The sequence below is a fragment of the Stegodyphus dumicola genome, chromosome X1 (genome assembly GCF_044657685.1).
Source record: "Stegodyphus dumicola isolate Sdum_Otavi_A_Nest chromosome X1, ASM4465768v1".
Taxonomy (NCBI): domain Eukaryota; kingdom Metazoa; phylum Arthropoda; class Arachnida; order Araneae; family Eresidae; genus Stegodyphus; species Stegodyphus dumicola.
Genome location: NC_140780.1, coordinates 18,215,098 through 18,236,740, shown reverse-complemented (window position 1 = coordinate 18,236,740; position 21,643 = coordinate 18,215,098). Strand labels below are relative to the sequence as shown.

Below are 21,643 nucleotides of genomic sequence, written 5' to 3'. Positions count from 1 at the left end.
TACTGATTATTTTCAGAGGTGGTTTCTTAGGCATGTTGTTGCCATAACAAGGTTCACTGTATTTATTTTTTTAACAACTGAATACTAAGTAAAATGAAACCCTTCGCTCAGAACACAAAATAATATCAGGGATAATCTTACACAGTAATTACTTTATTTCATTCTATTTTAACCAACTCTGTTACTGCTAAAATTTGTATAACCATTCTTTTTATAAGGGTGTTCAATAATTAAAAACAATTTTTGTTGATCCATTTTGTGAAAAACTATTATGATTATTGTCTGTAAAAAATTATTATGCTTAAAATGTTAATAGTTATTAAGTTCTGAAAATATAATTGCAATACTGCAGTTTTAACTTGCATATGGATCCCAAAATTCTAATTCCTAAAACTTTATTCTAACTATTTTATAAAAATATGATTCTAATTATTTTATATGATGTGCCCTGGTAAGAAAAAAGTTCAGGATATCCACATTATTTATTTAAAAATAACTACTATTGATACATTCATAAGAAAATTTACTTCAAGAATTCATAAAAATGTATTATAGTTTACATATTTAGAAAATATATTCTATAATGTAAAAATGTGAAAGAAAAATGTAAAAACACTCTGCTGTAACCATTATATAAATGTATTATGTTGTATGAGATTTATTTTTCAGAAATAAATGATTTTCAATACTCAGAAAAGTAATTTACTTTGCAATATAGCATGTGAATAAAAAATATAATTTGTACAGCAATTAAACAGGCTAATGTCTTGTTAAGATGCATTATTTAAAGAATTTAATCACCATAGCTTGAACTAACACAAATTCACTCAAAGAAATTCTAGTTAGGAAAAAACATTTATTATAATCATGCCAAGTGTCAATCATGATATTTAATCCTCGATATTTAGAATGTCTACTTACAACAACTACATACACATAAAAAATCTCTTAAAATTATGCATTTCTTGGCACTTAAAACAAAAATTATATTCTTCACTTTTTAACATTGCTTAACTACAAAATTTTCATATAATACTCTACACTTTTCATAAGTTTGTTTTACATAAGTTTATTGGAACTACAAACTCTCTAGGTTTGCAAACACAATAATTTCATAACATATTCAGACATGCAGACATATATTAAAAGTGTTCAAGCAAATCACTAGTGTACACTGTGCGAAGGGGGGGAGGACAGTTCTATATCTCCCATTCTACTGGGCCGATTGACGAAATTCAAATTGCGTTTTTCATGTCTCGAAAGCGCGACTTAGATATGTATTAGATTTATACATAGCATTGTTCAAATATAGGTATTTTGACACAAAATCGTACATTTTCTGAAATGACATGCCATTTTTTTCCATATTTTGATTCTACGATTCAAATTATACCAAGCCAAGTTTTGTAAAAATCACACGAGTAGTTTTAAAAAAATTAGCTCTCAAAATTTTAGCTGATCAATGTTAATTCAATTTGATATGTATTTATTGATATCTCTTTTTTTATGAAGCTTATTTGATTCCTTCCTGCACAGTTCGAAATTTAGGTTCATTCCAAATAAAATTCACCCATTTTTTACGATTTAAAATTTGTATTTTTAATGGCATGTTTGTTGAAAGCAATAATAACAAAAATGTGGTTTATGCACTTTGTCAAAATTATTAGGAAGTAGAAACAATGTGACTTTTATCAACGCTCATCCATAATGTAAAAAGGTAGGAACAATATGACTTTTTTTCCCATTCCTGCAGAATGGAAGGGAAAATAGGTTGCCATATACAGTCAAAAGTTTTTAATCCGGATTCGTCAGGACTTCGACAATTCCGGATTATCGGTTTTTCCGAATTATAGATCATCAATTTAAATCTGGTAAGATGGCATGCAGGAATTATAAAATTTAAAATATGAAACCGTAATTTATGAAATAAAGAGCAATTATGATCTAAAGGGTATCAAAATTTATCAAAAAAAAAAAAGAGAGAGCTTAATATTTGTTTGTTTACTTTATTAAACATTTCTTTCAACGCGCGCATGCGTAAAGCATACATTACGCATAGTTGAAATTAGAAAATTGCAACCAGAAAACTATTTGATGTGTGTTCGTGATATTTATAATGACGAGGAATTTGATTTAAATCATATCAAAGAGGGAGTACATCGAGATGAAATACTACATTAAGTAAGGAATTATTAGCCGAATAAAATAAAAACATCTGCCTTGAAGATAAGTATAGTGCTGACAGATCAATTTCCAGTTCACTGCGCTCAGTGACGTCACACTTTAATTAAGTCGCACTCTCAAGACATGGAAAACGCAATCTGAATTCTGTCATCGGCCTAGTAGAACGGGAGATATAGAACTGTCCTCCCTTTTTTTTTCGCAGTGGACATAAAATAATCATAAAATTTAATTTCTTATACTCTACATAAAAGCTTTCAATTTTAATACATAATAATGATCTTTCATGGGCTATTTACAAATGGAAGATGAGAATAAAATCAGCCTGCAATTTCAGTTTCTCTTCTCTCTGCTTCGTGGTCCATAACTCTATACATTTACAATATTAGTCCTATACAGTACAAAATAATTCATCATACCTACAAAACACCTACAACAGAAAATCAATCATTACGATTTCATTGAGAAAATTTTGGAGAAATGCATCAATAAATAATAAGATCAAGCACACATTTAACATTAAAAATATTAAATTCATTTCCAACCAGTCATACTTGCTTTTCAAACAGTCATACTTGCAGTAAATATCGAGTTTTAAAGAAAGTTTCTCGCCACTTCAAATATTGTTTGCACAAACAGTTCGCGTTGGCATGTTTAATCATATTTTGTCAAACTATTTTTGGCTTTTGAAAAAAAGAAGCTTGCTTTAAAACACGGTGTTGTGAAATTTGTAAAAAATACCGTTATCATTAAGCACAAGGTGTCTGAAATGGAACTATCACACTATCAGATTAGAACCATCTTTTACTTCCAGTTCTGTTGCCAAAAGTCAGCTACAGAATGTCACCAAATCATGTATTCAGCTCACTCAGGCCAGCTCACTGATGTTGATGAGGCCGGCCTGCGAGAACTTGAAGAAGAACATCAGTATGTAACCACTTGAGAGCTTGTTAAGGAGTTAGATTTTAGTACTATGTTCATTAATTGTGTTAAGTCGCGCAAGAAAAACGAATGAGATTGCTCACGCTGGGCAGTTTCTTTATCTCTTTTACCATTAAATCTGCACAAAATATAAAAGAACAAAAACATGTAAGAGAAAACATAGTTTTTAACACATATTAAAAATTTTACCTTTAATTTGCTCATTTTCCGCAAATGCATGCTATATGTTCCATGTATACATGTTTTTCACATTTTTCACAGACAAACTTAGCTTTTCTGTCTTTTTTGGCCCCACATTCAGCACATCTTTTATATGCCATCTTTACCTTCTTAGCAGGAGGTATTGGCCGCATTGTTCCCCAGTTTTACTTATAGGCTTTGTAGGAGCATTGCTTGTTGACTTCTTATCTTCTATCAGTTGAAATGGCAGTATTTTTAGAAATGAGCATCGGGCTCGATACCCAGTAGGTGGTTTCTTTGTTGAAAACAAAATTATGCATGCGTTTATTGCAGCAACATTCAATATGAAATAAAAAATAGCCATAGGCCAACGACTTGTTTTTTCAGCCATTGAATAAGTTGCAACCATATCATCCACGGCATTCACAAATTATATTTTTAGCAGAAATTCTAACATTTCCATGGACTAAAGTAAAATTTCATTTTACTTCATTTTGTTATATTATCCTTTCCCATAAAACAGTCACTTTCATTTGAATCAGAAATATAGCCCTCTAAATCAGATTCTATATCAGGCAAAGATGCGAAGTAAACTGCTTCATCATTCGTCTCTTCATTATCAGAAAACTCATTACCTTCCTCAAAACTTCCTTCAACCGAAGAAATAGTATCAAGTAAATTTCTTAAATGTCGCATTTCTTCATCATCGCATCATCTAACTTCGAAAACGCGCCATAACAAGAGTATGATTTCAATGCATCTACCAGTACTCAGAATTGTAACAGTAATGCTCACGCTGGATGTGACATACCCTGGAGTGGTGATTACAAGATAGCTATTTTTAGAACTCTTCCCTTCGAAGGTTATGACCGTGGGGGATGCTACAAAAAAAATTATCCATTTTTGAAAAAAGTTGGAGAGAAACAGCGAAAAAATGGAGGGGTGGATGTGACATACCCAGTGCGTTTAAACCTGGGTTAAGCATCACATAAACCTGACGTACAAGTTCAATCGCTGGGTGCTGCATGAGCTGACTCAAGAAGATAAGGACACATGTGTTTGGGCCTGCACTAATCTGCTTGAATATCAACGCAAGAACAAAATTCTGGGCAGGATCATCACTTGTGACGAAAAGCAGATTTACTTCAACAACACAGGTTGAAAACGGAGTTGGTCTGTGATTGGTGAGCTCATAAGCAGCGTCGCAAAGCACAATTTTACAAACAAAAAGATCATGCTTTGTATCTGGGGGCGATTGCCGTAGAATTATTCACAATGAGTATCTGGAAAAAGGTAAAACCCTCTACAGTAAGGTGTACAGCAAGATGCTAATCCGTATTCTTCAGATTGAGTTTCTCAGGTATCAGGCACCTCTGCTAAATAGCATTTTGTGCAAAACAGACCGAACCCAATGCTTCCTAGCTCCATTTGTTTGAGTCGCCCACTTTGTTTCTGACAGCTCTTTAATAGAACTCATGTGTACTCTTTATTTAGTATTGAGAATAGGCCATACCTAAAGTAGTCCAGCAAGTGAGGGCAAGGGCATCTAGGGCTCATATATAATATAGTGTGCTGTTTCCTCATTCTTCCTGCATATAGGGTCTTGTTGAAAAAGTCCCCATTATATGAAGGTGTTTTCTGAAATAGTAGTGCCCTGTGATTAGGCTCACAATTATTTGTATCTTCAATTGCGGGCACCTAAGAATTTCACAGACAATCTTAGCAACAACCTTAGCAGAAGGTCTGATAATCACACTTTTAGTATGTTTTTTGTCCAGAAGAATCAAACCAAACTTTATTCTTCCTGTTCTCCTTCCATTTAAGGAGTACACTTTTTGCAGTCTTCATACTGATACCACAAAAGGATTCCACACCGATTGGATTAAAAGATGATCCCTGTTTTGCAAGTTCATCTGCCTTTTCATTACCTTCAATTCCCTTATACTCTGGTACTCAGATTGGGATTACCTTGTTTCTGCTTGCCAGTTCTCTAAGAAAGTTTCTCCATTTCAAAACAATCTTTGATTTAATTTGAAATAAGTATAAAGCCATTAGGGCTGCTTGACTGTCACTAAAATGAAAATCCTCTTACTGTGGTAGCCTTTTCTTATATTTATTTGTAAACAGTTAGTAGTAGCATGAACTTCTGCCTGGAAGACAGTGGCATACCCACCAAGACCTCTAGAGATTAATTCTGGGTGATATACCATGTACTCCCATTCCTGAATGAATGCCTTTCTTTGATCCATCTGTGAACCAGATCAGATCATCGGTATTTAAATTGAAAATGTTGTCATTCCATTCATCCCTAGTAAGAAAGACTACCTTAAATGGCCTGTCAAACACGTAATTCACTTCCATGATGTCTGAAGGCATCAGGAGAGTAGGATCATGAATTTTTTTAGTAACACTGATATGATCTTTAGCAGTAGGCTTGTTATACCATTGATTTTGGAGTATCTGGAAATATACGCAGTCATTCTAGCAACACAATTTGGTTTCAATTTTAATATTTTGCGACTTATCAACTGCCAAATGCAATTTATGTTAATTAACATTTTGTACAAATTTCTATTAATAAATTTTAAGTATCAATTACATTTTACTTCTATCATTATCTTTTAATTTTCTTAACCAGTGCATGTATACACATATATAAACAAGTTCAGAAATTTCAAAATTAAGATTATAATTCATTAAAGTTGTGCAGCAGGATGCGAAATTAAAGAATCAAAATGTATAAAGACTGATCAATTATCAACAGCAATATATAGACTTTATCACTTTTTGCCACCCGACTGGAATTATTGGTTAGTGTCTCAGACTGCTGTATCATAGGGCCCAGGTTTGAATCCAGGAGAAGGCATGGATATTTGTAAATGAATAGTGTCTGTGCAGGATGGAGATACCCTAAATATGCAGCAAGCCAAAAGTTTTTTTCAGAGGTTTGTGGCAGAGGAAGAGGGGTTGGAGACCCTGGGTAGAACTGAGCTAAAGTTGGGCTGGCACATATATGGTGCTCAAGGCTATGTCTGCCAATGACATGCAGATGAGATTGATAACGACAACCTAATCACTTTCAGTTACTCTAGGTTAATTGAAAGTGCTAATATTTATTCTAATTTTTTTTTTAATTTAATATAACCAAAACCAGTAACAATGTAATTGATTACCTTGACCTTAAAATATTTAGCTGTAAATGAATTAAATGGCAATATTAGACTTTTAAAATTCCATACCATTTAACTTTCGCACTTAATTTAAATATTTCTAACAAAATAATTACTAACAGCATTATTAATCAGTTTCTGAGAATTAAAAATATTTGCACTGATATTAACAATCTTTATAAATTACACGCTACATCATTTTATTTTTATTGTTACTTATGATATAAAATACTTAAAACAAATTTGGAGGTATTTGCTGGATGTATAACACTAGTGTATCAATGTAAATGGTCTCTCTATCACCGTAATACTATCAAACAGCCATTTCTATTCCAGCCATATTACACACCAAATAAGTGAATATTTTTTACTGTTACTTCCCCAGAACATTTTCTACTCTACAATTCATACAAATTACATTTAGTTTTAAACTAATTAAATTCCATTTCTATACGCAATTAAATACTTTACTTACATGTATGTTTAATTTACTTTAAGTAATTTCAAAAATTCATTCTAAAAAGTTCAAAATTTAGTTCCCTTTTTAATTTTTCACATTTTTCCATAAAGTTTAATTTACTAATTTTATCACTGAATTTACACTTTCCACCATTTTCAATTTTCACTTTTGCAAACTTAAATTTTCATTTTGTATTATATCAAACTACCATCCTACTATTCAACTTAATTTAATATCATGGTAGGATACAGCAAGGATATTAAGGAGTGTAGAATATGGCTACCAAAAGAACGAAGATTAATAGATACATAATGTGAAGTTTGATGAAAGAATAAATGCAGCAGAAAGCATCCTGGGTCAGAAACTTAAAACTCAGTTTAAAGAATCAGAAATGTTATTAGAGTTGGCTAAAGAACAAGAAACTCCTAAAGAATGAATAGAATCATTAGAACAAATTCATACCAAAAGAGATTTCAGATTTAAACTGGCAATGAAAAGCCATTATGAGGCCAGATGGAACATGGACAGATATGCATTACTATGTAGAAGGAGCAAACACTCATTTTAGATCTCATAACAACACTGAAAAATACTGTGAGGCTAGGAATATTAAATCTGAGAAAAAAAATGTTTCTTTAGCAGAAAAATTGAATACTCTGGGAACGTATATTTTGTAGAAAAGGAGGATTGACCTGAGCCAAATTCTGTAGAAATTTTGATCACATAAAATGTTAAAGAAACATGAAAATCTGCAAATACCACAGAATAGGATAAGGGGATGAGGGAAGAAATTGACACAATAAAGAAGTCTGGTAATTAGCTGAGAATCCACAAAGGGAAAAGCATATTGTCAAACAGAGATTTCATGCAGAAAAGAGAAGATTTTGATGATGTTTACAGTCCAGTAAATTTTTCAGTCATAAGAATATTTTTCGTAATACTAGTATATTTATACAAGTGGACTGACTGTCAATTATATGTGCAAAATACATATTTATATGCAAAGCTAAATGAGAAAATATTCATGACCCAGCCAGAGCGTGCCTATTCATTTATGATCTGCCTCAAAGCAACCATGAATGGTTTTGCAAATTTGAAAATATTTTAGAAACTAAATTTTTAAGAAAATACTAAACTGGAACTGTGTCTATAAGAGCCTTAATTCTCTTATAATAGGTAGAAAATATTGTAAACTTTAGTAAAGATCAAAGTAATCTCAAAGTGTGTAGTAAGTGTTTTGATCTTAAAACATATTAGGCAGAACTCGAAAGTTACTTGGAATTGAATTCTTAGAAAACGACAGTGGGGCTTCTACACATCAAAGAAATTTCTAAAAAAATTGAACATTTTCAGATACCAAAACTTCACTCCCACAGCCAAATGTAATATTCTTGTAAATTTAGAGCGTCCATTTGCAAGTGCAGAAACTGATGAAATGAGTAAATTAATTACCATTAATAACCTTTTGGGATGTTTAATTTTGCAGCTTATAGAACTAGGCCTGATATCAAATATTCGATAAATATCATATAACAGTTTCATGAAAACCATGGAATTAGGCAATGGGAAGCATTTTTTAAATTGTTAAAATTCCTCGGTTATCTCTTTGGTACTAAACTATACAAATTAAGCTTGTCCAAGATTAAATATCCGTATGTATACTGTTATTCAGATGCTCATTGCACAAGCAATAGGAATAACAATGTTTTGAAAAGAGGATTTGCATTATATTTTGATAAAGTACCAGCAATTTGGAAAACGTACACACAAAAAAGTGTTAGTTTATCCATCATGCAGCAGAGTATATCATTTTATCGGAAGCAGCAAAGGAATTGATGTGAGCAAAAAATATCTTAAAAGATTAAGTTTTAAAGTTCCATTTGAAAAAGGTGTAAATCCTTTTGTGACAAAAAAAAATCTGCTACCGATTTTTCGAGATCCCCAACAGAAAAGAGTTGGACTAAGCATACTAAGCATATGATATCACTTTATTCAATGAGTGTTTGACCTGAAGTTCATTTCCAGCAAAAAGTTATGTGGACTTATGAAAGCAGCAACTGCTATGGATTTGAAAAAATTTTGTATAACTATCCACAGCATTCATTAAACATAAATACCGCATCCACGTTAACTAGCTGCAATACGTAATTTTGTAACCAGAGGTTAATGAGTTAAGTTTTTGACTTTGCATGAGGAAAAAAAGGGCTTCATGTTTTGTTTTTTCCCTTCATACAAATTTATCACAGCTCAGTCGGCAATAAACTGATGTGGTTGCTGCTGACGGGTCGTCAAGTCTACTTCCTTTTTTTGCTTTAGGTTTTTATGCAAAAGGCTGCTGCTGCAGCCTAGTTTGTTTTAAGAGTGAAGTAAAAGGTAATTTTGCTTTCAGATATGTCCGTGTGCCATTATTTTGGAAAAGCAAACTTTTCAATATATTCTTATCCTTCTCTCACCAACACAAATGTGTAAGTACATGCTCATGTGTATGTGTGTGCATGAGGCCACACATGTGTAAGAATGAGCGAGGATTAAGGATCTACTTTCCTGGCATTAATTATTATTAATAAGCCTGTTTATTCATTAAATAAAATGCTAATACATTTGCTGTCAGTCTGGTGATGGTTATTGTGCTAACATAGGAGTAGATTGCACCCATATGCCATAATACTTATCATAGGAAATATTATTTAAAAGAAGTGATAAAAGATTATTATGATTGAACTCTTAGCACAACGATTCTTCTTTTTCTTATGCTTTACAAACAATTTCTGGTCTAGGCTATCTCAGTCAGCTTCTGCCGTCTTGACCCATCAAATACCACAATTCTCCACCTGCTGATACCAATGTTCATTAACCACCTCATTTGTGGTCTTCCTCTCCTTCTCTTACCCTCTGTCTTTTGGAATGTCAGTTTCTTCACTGGGTCTTCATCTTCATATCTACACGTATGGCTTAGCCATTTTAGTCAAGAGGCTTTAATCATTTTTATTATATTTAGTTCTCTAAATTTTTGCTGTAGTTCAAAATTATACCTTATTCTCCACACTTTATTTTCACTTACTGCTCCAAATATTCCCAAAAGCTTTTGTTCAAATGTCGTTGCTCTATCCTCATCTTTACTCATTGTCCAGCACTCACTTCCATACAACACAATAGGTCTTATACAATCATATTTTAGTTTTACTGCTTAAGTATTTTGAACTGGTTTTGTAATCTATAACAGCATCTGTTAGCTATGTTATTTTTGTTCTTGACTTCAATAATTATATCATTATTATTATTATTTACTATTCTATCTAAATATTTAAATAGTTTGACCTCCTCGAAAATATAGTAATTCATTTTCAGCGTTATCAGGTTATATCTTGTGCTTGCAACTGTCATGAACTTAGTTTTCCCTTCATTAATGGTTATACTAGTCATATTTTTTTGCTGCCAACTCAAGTACACAAAAAGCCTACCCTATTTGCTGCCTGCATTCTTTCTACCGTCAATGTCATCAGCAGAAGTAAACAACTGCACAGATTTTATGAATACAATCTTTTGTGTTTGTATGCTCAAGTCTCTGCTTTTTCAAGGTCAATATTAAACAGCTGGCAGGAAAGAGAACCTCCTTGCTCCTTTTTCAGTATACAAGAAATCTGACAGTTTCCAGCTTTACTCTCCTCAGGGTCATCTTTATCTGATTTACCAGTTTTTCAGGTATTCCTAATGCCAGCATTGCTTGAAACAATTTCTCCCTGTTAATGTTATTGTAAGCAGTCTTAAAATCAATGAAAAAGTGATAAGTATCTATATCATTTCTTTTTTTATTATTATTATTTTTTTAATTATTATTTACTGTATTTGGTCAGTAGTAGTACTAATATAATCTGGCAGTTCAGCCGAAAAATTCACCCTTTTGGAATTCACACTGGTATTCTCCAATTATTATTACTGCAAAAGCAGCTAACAGTTCTGATAGAATGCTTGAGAATACCATATAGAAAGCTGTAGTTCTTAGACTCCAGCTTTTCTCCTTTTTTTTTTTTTTTTTACATCGGGCATATGGAACCATCTTCAAATTCGATGGGCATTTTTTCTGTTTCTTTAAATAACATTAATCCACATTTTTTAAATAATCTTTATTAAAGTTCTTAGCAGATATAAACAAGTCTTAGAACAACAAAACTGAATAATCTTTTTGTTGCCATTCCAAAAGCAACAAAAAACAAATAAAACAATACTAATCATTATTTAAAATTTCTGCATACGTTCAAGCCACACCAGTACTCCCTTCCCAGTAACTTAGTTATGGTAAAGCATATTATTACCTTTAAAATGCACTACTTACAAAAAAATATTAGATATACGTAAATGCTAATCCCGAAATCACACAGAGGGTTTTATTGTTCGTCCTTTACATGACTGTTTTGTTATACAGAAAGCTTTTTAATTCTTAGAAGGTAAGTCTGTTGGAGGTTTGACAGGTTGTCTTATTGACATTGTTGATTGATTCATAGTAATGCCTGGTATTTGCAAGATATATGCAGGCTTTAATCCATCAATAGACTCTGTAACATCTTTAGGATTGATTTTTACCGTAAAATATTTTTCTTTTCTGTCAACCACTTGAAAAGGACCATCGTAAGGAGGTTTAAATTCCTTTTTAACTTTTTTTTTAATAGCAGATTATGAACAGTTACAGCAAAAAAACAAGAACAAAGAACATAGAATACAGCAATACAATGAAAAAAACTGCTGTAACAGAGTCCATTAATCTAACATATCTCTTGCCTCCCAGTAACGCTCGACAAGAAATGTCTTGCGCAGAGCAGGACAGTGGGGTAAATGTGCGGCATCCATCACCTCTCCAGAGCTGCACAGAGTGCATATTGGAGAAGGAATAATTTTGAATCTATGAAGATGATATTGTAGGCAGTCATATTGTAGGCAGCGACCATTCTACGCCTTGGGCTATTACACAAGTTCAGGATAGCAATCTTCCAAGACCTATGAGAAATACGACGATAGAGATCTTCCTGAGTACGTACTTTGAAAGATCTTTTAACTTTAACTTTGCGAATAAACACATGTGATGTTGTTTCATGTCTTTACGGATGAATATTTTTGGACATATTTATCGGACACTGTTCTTGGTCCAATTTGTTCCATAATTTTTTGAGCTGCTTAACAAAAATATCAGGTGGTGTAGGAGTTGTGCTATCTCGGAAAAATTCACTAGGTAATCGTATATTTTATTCATAAAACATTTGAGCAATGGTGTATGAACAGTCTTTCTGTGTAGCTGTGCAAAAACCAAGAATAGTTGGAAGTATTTCACTCCAGGCCAGGCTATTGTGTGCCATAAGTGCGACCTTGAGAAATTTATAGAGGCGCTAGACCTTCCCATTTGCTTGGGGATGGTAAACCATTGTATGTTGCAATTTTATTCCACACATTTTTGATAAGTTGTTGAACAACTCTGAACTGAACTGTACTCAACGACCTGTGACTAAGTGACATGGCGTAACAAATCTTGAAATCCAGTTAGAATACAATGCTTTGGTCCTGAATCAAGTGTTAACATTTTTATACCACATGTTTCAATTTCAGTACCATTCGCAGCATACAACCTGAAATCCGCAGAATTTTCATCTTGTGTTGACGCGGATAAAATGCTACCATCTGCACCACTATCCATTAAGAAATGCACTTTCGATTTTTTTATCTCTGATAAATACGTGAAATTGGAGACAGTCAGGAACATTATTGACAGTAGAGCTTACCGCCTCCTCTACTGCACATTGTCATTTCCCTGTTTGGCTGACCTATCAGTCGACCAACTGCACGGCTGAGTACATTTATCCTGATGACATTTGTTACCAAAACAGGAATGATTAAAAAAAATATTTTCCTTTAGGATTGAATCTTTTCTTAGAAGTACTGCGAGAATGTCTGTGAGACTGAGAGTTGTTCCTAAATTGTGGTGTTGAGATATGATAACAGTCATTTCGGCAATTCGCTGTTCAATGGATTGAATTTTCATGTAGTTGAGCAATTACTAGCTGTTGATACACCACAAATCTGATTAGAAGGTGTCATATATGAAATTTTATCAACTATGATCACCAACTTGGGTAGTTCTTCGTCGCTAACAAGTATTATATAATGCATATAATCTGCCAATTTCTCCAACCATAACGTTTGATTAACTTTTCCGACACATCCGATGTTGTAACAGATTTTAATTTTTGTAATAATTGACGGGGTTTCAAGTTGCTTAAATCGATTCCTGTAAGAAGTTTTTTAATTCGAGTACTTTCACTTTCCTTAAATAAATCCAGAAGACTTGTTTTGAATTCTGAATATTTAGTAGCGGAATTACTTGTTACGATATCCCAGATGTTTTCAACATATTTGAGTTCTAACTGTTATACTAAGTAGTAAAATTTGCTTTCTTCTGAAACAAGTCCATTTATCTTAAACTGAGCCTCAACTTGGAAAAAAAAAGATTTCTGAGTGATCAAACCCAAAATGGTGGAATTTTAACACAGTTCGTGTTACACAGTTCATCTGCAGTATTTTCGATAGTTTTGTCTTCAGATATAGTCATTTTAAAATAAAAATTCCAAGTCATCAGTTACAGGCTCCTCACTCCAAATTCATCTTTATAATTAGAACTCTGCTTCTTCAAATAACTTTATTCCACATTTTTTAATTCAAAAGTCATCTTTATTAAAGCTCTTAGCAAATATAAACAATTCTTAGAACAACAAAATTGAATAATGTTTTTGTTGTTATTCCAAAAACAACAAAAAAACAAATAAAACAATATTAATTATTATTTAAAATTTCTGCATAAGTTCAAGACACAACAGTTCTGCCCAAATGTTATTATTGAAATTAGTCATTTCTGAATCTCATTTGAATAATTTAAGTTGACGAGTATATATGATATTATTAACAGTGGATTTTGAAGAGATAATTAATCATTTTGCGAATTTAAAATGTACAAAATGAATTTTCTAATAAATCTTCATTTTATTATGGATTACTTTTATTAAACCGTTACTTTAAATAATGAAATAATGAAATAAAAGGGATGCAGGTGGGGCCTACTTTTGCATAGGTGCCCATGGCCTCAAGAAGTCTCAAGACATCCCTGCCAGTAATAACAAAAACTGATTCCCCTACTCGTACTATCCAAGTAAAAGACGGTATCTGTTTTCCAATAATCTTGAATGTGGTTCATTCGTACGGTTCCCATAAGTAAAATTAAGTTCATAAATACCAATAGTTCATATTTTATGGCATGCTACCAAGCATTAATTCGAGAACATCTCTTTTTTCACAACTACAAAATATTTTACAAATATAGTCACAGGTTTCAGCGAATATTTCATCAAAAATATTATCAGTAAAAAAGGGGATGAAAGTAATATATAGGATTGGTATCTGAAGCAGGTTTCAGCAAACACTCAAATTCTGTGAAAGAAAATTATTTCATGGATGTTAAGTCCTTTTTCTACATTATATTTTCTACCACAATGGAATTCCACTGTTGACGTCACCCCTTACACGGGATGTTCATCTTCAACTTCCGAACTTGAAATATTATGGGCACTTTTGGGAGGAAAGAATTCCTCGTCACTGTCAACATCATAATTAAAATCAGTTAGATAATAATCTGGCAGCTCAGCAAACAAATTCACAATTTTGTAGGCTGCTAGAGACTTTTTATATTGCACTTTTCTTTTGATGTGAAGGCCCTACAAAACTATCAGCTGTACAACTCATGTTACAAAATTATTTTTACTATAAGTAATAAAGCAGTTAATTTGAAACCACACGTATTTACAACTAGTTCCTAACCCTCACCCCATGCCAACACCAGCATACATACTCAAAATATATGACAACTGAAACGGAGAATAAACACTGAAACATAGCTCTTCCCATTTCAGCACGTGAGTGGCACCTGAGACATAAATCTACACAATGTGCCAGTGTGGTGATTCGCTCTTCAGCGATAATGCCACATCATGTGCTAGCATGTGATCAGCAGCGAACATGTTACACACTCATAATTTGATTTATGCTTGGTTCTACAGAAATGGCTATTCAATCTTGGGATATTAAAAACAAAACATTCTTCTGCCCTTATTCTGTTACCTTATGTATTTTGTTTAAATATTACTAGTTTACTGCAAATAATTTATCAATCAGTTCTAACTTTACACCATTATATGCAAAGTTCAAACTATACGATTAAGCCTAGTTAGGTATTAAGTTACTCTTATTTAATCTATTAAACTTCAGCTGTTTTGTCTTCCTGTGCTTCACATAAATTCTTGTCTTCAAGCTTAATTTGAATTCTTAGCAAGAAATCAGCTGTCTAAGAAGTTTATTAAAAGTCTTGTAATATAACTCAAACAACAGTACTTGTGGTGGGTCAGTAATCCAGATTTAAATGAGCACAATATAGCAGTTAACTTTCAGTGCCTAACTATTCATGCTATAATTACCATGACTTCTAACCTGGGAAATAACATACCCAAAATCATTCACAAGGATGCAGATTGGTACAGAGACAGATATTTAAGAATAAACAGCCTTCTACCAATTTACCACAATTCTCTCTCAATGGCTAATTCATAAATTCACATGCTATTTACATCAGCCTAATTTGCATTCTGGTAATGGCTGGATTAAAAAACCAAAGGTTTGGAAAAGAATAAACGAACAATAAACTTTACAGTTCTACCTAAGAATATTACTCAGCAACATACATCTTATAATTACCTCTTCAAAAAGATGCAACTGTTATTGATTATGTTTCTTATATCGGTTATGCCTTCCTTGGTTCCAAACGCCACCAAAAAAAGGTAACCACCTGGAAGACCTTTTGACATCATGCTTGAATTTTGCTCCAATGCGATTTGCAGGTAACGTTTTCTTCTTTTGATCTGAAACTAGAAAAATAAAAAAAAAATATAAGCAACAGTCAAAAGTAGCCAAAAAAATACTAATAATTAACAATAAAGTTAAAAACAAAGACAGCTTTACTTTTCAATAATTGATATAAAATATTTCAAAATTAAGGCAACTCCTATTTCTTGAGAGCAAAGAAAAAGATCCTTTTATTCAACACATTCTGAATTGTGAAATATTTGTATCTACACTAACGAGACACAACATTATAACCATACGCACATTTTTCAATGAACTCGTCTGGATGACATTAAGGGCATGTGATGACGTGGGAATGGTACTTAACTGCTGCTAGAAAAGGTAAGGATTCATTACTTATGCAAGTGACGGGAAAGACTGCTGATACAAGCAAATTTGATAGAGGGCAGATTGTAATGGCCCGAAGACTCGGAGCGAGTATTTTCGAAACTGCACATTTGGTAGGTTGCTCATCTTGTAGGTGTTTAGTATTTATGCAAAATGCATAAATGACAGTGAAACCAGCGGTATATGCCAAGGTGTGGGATATCCACACATCATTAAAGAAAATGTATGTCTAAGACTGTCCTGCTGGGTAGAGTTAAACTGGTGCCAGACAGAGGCTCAGCTGACAGCCTAATACAGTGCAGGTCCAATTGAAAGGGTTTTTACAACACACAATTCGGCACACATTATTGGATATGGAACTGCACAGCAAACATTCCACTTGCATGCTTCTTTTGACCAAGCGTCATTCTCAAGTATGCTTACAGTGGGCCCAGGAACATCAAGACTTGACCGTGGATAAGTGGAAGACAGTTGCTTGGTCGGATGAATCACAATTTCTCATTTATCACATCAATGATTGTGTCAGGGTACACTGTCTTCCAGGCAAACAGTTGCTCCCCCTTGTAAAGCAAGTCATACACAGGCTGGTGAAGGCAGTACTATGATTTGGGGGATGTTCTCATGCGTGACTCTGGGACCCATAGTTGTGTTACAACTGGGCATGAAATCTGTGGGCTATTTGAATGCAAATGCAGATAAATTGCACATTTCTCTTGGCATTACATGGAATTTCTCTTTTAAGTCGAAATGGAATCTTCCAGCAAACAATGTGCCATGTCACAAGGTTCAAATTGTGTTGGAGTGGTTCAAGGAGCATAAGGATGAATTCCAATTAATGTCTTGGCTACCTAACTTGCCAGATCTTAAAATGACAGAGCACATTTAAGATGTCATGGAGGGCAGCACAGAGCTAAAATGCCACCATGTATGAATATCTCGACTTTACGTGACTGCTGCTTAGACATTTGGTACAACCTGTTTCCAGTCATGTACTATGTTTTGTGCTCTTCAGTGTATAACAGCAGACCATAAACACAATCGAACCCTGTTTTACAGATCCTGGTTCAAAATAAACACCTAGTTATAATGAATGAACATTATGGTTCTATCCAATTTCTGACATGATTTAATGTCATTTTATGCAGCTGCAAGAATCTTCAAACATATAACTTTATATTTATTTTCAACTTAATCCTGCCCCCCCAAATTTTTCATAATTTTTTTAAAGAACTTCAAGTTTAAATAAAAAATATTAAACCATTATCAATTTTTCAGATCATAAGGTGGTTAAAAACCTTTATATTATTGTTCTTTTATCTTTTCACCCCCTTTCTCCGTCTTCTTAATAAAAGCTATGTGAGGTGAGGAAAATGTAACACTGAATTCTTGGAAAACCAGAATATATAATAAATATATCTTGGGAGACACATATAATATCATGCAGTGGCCATTGTCACAACAATCTTGAATAGGATTACACTCAAATTTTCTGACATGGCTGTAAAACAGAGTTATGTTCAAGGCTGATGCTAATTTTTGCTATTCAAAAAGAAAGAATGAGTGAATATGCACGAGATTATAAGAGTGATCTTTTGAAGGCAGGAGTCAGCAAACTATGGCTTGCAGGTCAAATCTAGCCCAAGGCATGATATTGTTTTTTACATGAAAAATAAATCAAATTATGCACTATTATGCAACAGCCGATAGCTGAATTGAAAAGTTGCGAGTAATGCCCCTGAGAGGAGCTACTGTCATAGTTTCTCACTTGTCATCTTTTTAAAAGCATTCTCAACAGACAAAGACAAAAGACTTCATGTGGCATGCAATGCCGCATGAATATGTTGACAGTACCGTCTGTCAAGGTACTCTATGATACTTTTTTATTTTATACATTAATTAAAATTGCCATGTCACTCTAAAAATCAGATAGGAAGAGAAAAGGACACTTTGAATGTCAAACTTTTAAATCAGATTGGAGTGCCAATTATTTTGTCACAGAACTAAATGATAAAGTTTTATATTTGATATGTAATGACATACTATATGTCAAAAAAAGTACAGTACATGTCATCATTACCAAACTAAACAGTATTCAAACAGTATGCAACAATATGCAAAACAGTATTCAAACCTCACAGAAAATGAACAATCATTAAAATTGGAAAGTTTAAAACTGAATGTGTCATCACAATGCAATTTAATCATAAAAATTAAAAAATTATGATGATGCAGTAACTTAAGTCAGCTTACAAACAGCTTATTTATTAACCATGAAAGGAAAACCATTTACAGATGGTGAATTAATGAAATCATACTTGCTTGTGGCAGCCTAAGAAATATGTCCAAAAAGGATGTTTTAATCTGTCAGTCTTTTGATGAGAGTCATTAAAAGACAGAGCAAAAAATTTCTGTTATTCATTGGCTCTTGATGAGTCAAATGATATAACTGATATGCACAACTGCTGGTGTTTATTCATAGGGTCAATGCTGAATTTTGAAGTGATTGAAGAATAAGTTTCTACGAATGCATGGAAAAAATACACGTACTTCTTCAAGGAAGTAGAGAAAATGCTAACACAATACAATTTTCTATGGAATCTGTTAAAATGTGGTACAACTGATGGTGGAAAAAATATGTGTGGAATGGGCAAAGGATCAGTTGGACAAATGTTTAAGTCCTGTGAAGATATTAAATGTTTAAAACATCTGGTAGTTCATCATATTCAACAGTAACCTCTCTCTGGAAACACTTCAGTCTGTGGTGTGAACCAATTGTACCAGTAGTAAACTTTATTTATTCTCATGTGCTGAGATCTCACTTTCTCAACTTCCTTTAAGCAGTACCTATATTTTCTCCACCTGTAATTTTTCCAAACAGGCTATTCATACAAACTTATTCTTCAATCACTTCAAATTCAGCATTGACCCTCTGAGTAAACACCAGCAGTTGGGCATAACAGTTATATCATTCGACTCACCAACTTTACCACTGCCAGTTTTATGAATTTTTATTAGAGATTGAAGCTGAATATCCTGACTTGCCTTATCATACAGCTGTTCGATAGTTCAGCAATGGGAAAGTTTTGTTGAGATTCTCCAAATTGAGAGAAGTCATTTTTTTAAATGAGAAAAATTGCCTACAATCTTTATTATTGAACAGCGAATGGCTATGGAAACTAACAATTGCCACAGGTGTCGTGGGTTATCTCCATTCTGCTTAAAATTACAGAGAAAACTACTCATATATGAAACGTATTCTATCATAAAGACATATTGCTGAAAGTTTGCATTACTTGAAATGCAAATAATGTTAAACAAATTTGACCATTTTCCATGCTATAAAAAAAAATTAGTGAAATCCCCATTTCCCAAAAAATTAGCACAGGATATATTTTCTGCACTGAATTTAGTTATAACAGCTTTTTTTTTTTTTTTTCTCTCTCTCTATCTTGACGCAAGTGCAAAAGGTATGTCCATGTTTCAAAACTCGTTTGATTGTATAACTGAGGGGCTACTATCAAATCTTCAAATGGAAATGACTGATTTGCAAAACGATGATATAAATGATGCTATAATGATATAAATGATGCTTAAGGATTCAAGCCAGTTTTATAAATAATAATTTTGGAAGATAAATACACTTAATTAAAATCAATCCATAGGTATGGATATTCGCATCTGGGAGTGCTTACCAATGAGAAAGGACATTTTTGAAAATGAAATACGTAAGATAACAATTCACAACATTAACAGATAACCATTTTGCAAACAACTTTAATGGTAGGAAATTTGAACTTCAGTATTATGAAAGATTATTACAAAAAAAAAAAAAAACTCTTTGCATTAGAAATTTTAATTTATTTAGCAATAATGTCTTTAATGTGTACATGCAAATCTTCTATACTTTTTCTTCAGTAAATATTAGTACGATCTGTATAAATTTCTTGCAAAAGTATCACTTCACAATTAAAACATGATGAATGTACCCATCCCTCTTCTATGAGAAAATTGTCTATTCATATTTTCATGTTCATTATTTGCCCTGCTGAGCCTAAAGCGTTTACAAGCTGGCCCTTTTTTTAAAACGTTTGCTGACTCTTGTTTTAAAGGATGGAAATTTCTTATTCTTAAAGGCTTGTTGTATTCCACTATTAAAAATACTTTCCAGATTCTGTCTTCTGAAAGATCTTTTACGTGTTTTACGGATACATTTTGATTATCTTCAAGCCCCATTTTAGTATTTAGTAGAAATAGGAAATTTGGGAGCATTTTCAAGTATATATACCAACACATGACACATGTGTTCAACATCTGCTTAAGTAGACCTGAATTTATACATTTTAAGTTTAATGTCATTTTGCTAATTAATGTACTTTTTCCCCAACTGATGTGAAAGAAAGCATTTGATTTCTTCAAAAATATGGTACTTTGTTCAACAAAAGAGAGCATAAAAATTTGGAATGAGGACGTACTTTCTAAAAGACTAAATTTATGGAAGTGCGATGTTAAAGACCGCAAGCAAAGTGTTAAAATGCCAGTCAGAAACTGGTTTTGAGACTGTCACATCTCATTTACAGCAATTATTCACTTTATTTACTGTTGGGCAAAGGAATACAGAGGCTGTTTGCACACTTTTTTGGGGGGAGGGATGATTTTCATTGCATTTACAGAAATATTTTACCTAAAGTTTTTGTGTTTTAAATGTTCTATTTGATAACTTTTTAATCTTCACTATCTTTCTATACCACAACTTCCAAGACAATAGTCTTCTGTAGTATCGAAAGAAGTATTTTATCCCATTCCTCTTGAACAGCTTTCCAAGTCCAGGGACGGTTGCAGATCAACGTTTGGATAATTTGCTTTTGAAAACTCCTAAAGTGCAAAAATCCATGGGTGATATATCAGATTTCCCAGGCATATATGTGAAGGAAAGATATATCCTCGATACATGTTTCTTGTTTCATTTTTTCCAGGAAATTAACAGTAGATTTTGACGTGTGCCTGCTTCCTTTGTCTTGAAACAGTTTTACCCTAATTGATGGCACTGGGTAAAGAAAAGCAATTTCATATTTGAAAAATTGGGTATAAAATATGTTTCTGATAATATGCGGAGTTCACCTTAACAGTTTTCTGCACTTTGTTTAATATTTCTTTGTCGTTATATCAAAAACCAGCAACAATCATAAATCCTTTTGAAAAACTTACTTTAGATTTTTTAAGTCATATTATAAAAATTTTTTCTTCTCTTTGATTATGCAACTGTCCTTTGACTTCGCAAATTTTTGTTTATAATATTAAGATTCTTACCTCTGCAACATTCGAAACATTCCATTCTTTCCTTGTATATGTATTTTGAACAATTTTTCTCCTTGAAGCCAAACATTCCCCCCCTTTCTTATTGATAACATTATCTTTCATTGCTTAGATACCA

The 21,643-nt window shown here is 32.8% G+C and overlaps 1 protein-coding gene across 4 annotated transcripts in view; it reads right to left on the bottom strand.

Moving 5' to 3' along the window:
• Positions 1-688: 688 nt before the first annotated feature.
• Positions 689-21,643, bottom strand: part of LOC118186364 (centrosomal AT-AC splicing factor-like) — a 66,723-nt gene continuing 45,768 nt past the window's right edge. For 2 of the 4 annotated variants that reach the window (XM_035356442.2, XM_035356441.2), the window contains 2 exons: positions 15,718-15,887; positions 689-2,611 (listed from right to left, as the gene is read on the bottom strand). In XM_035356442.2, the coding sequence (XP_035212333.1) occupies positions 15,739-15,887 (149 nt within the window). In that variant the 3' untranslated portion in view covers positions 689-2,611; positions 15,718-15,738. Of the gene's footprint in view, positions 2,612-15,704; positions 15,888-21,643 lie in introns of those variants that run through there. The other 2 variants (XM_085806970.1, XM_085806971.1) reach the window with 2 other exon arrangements.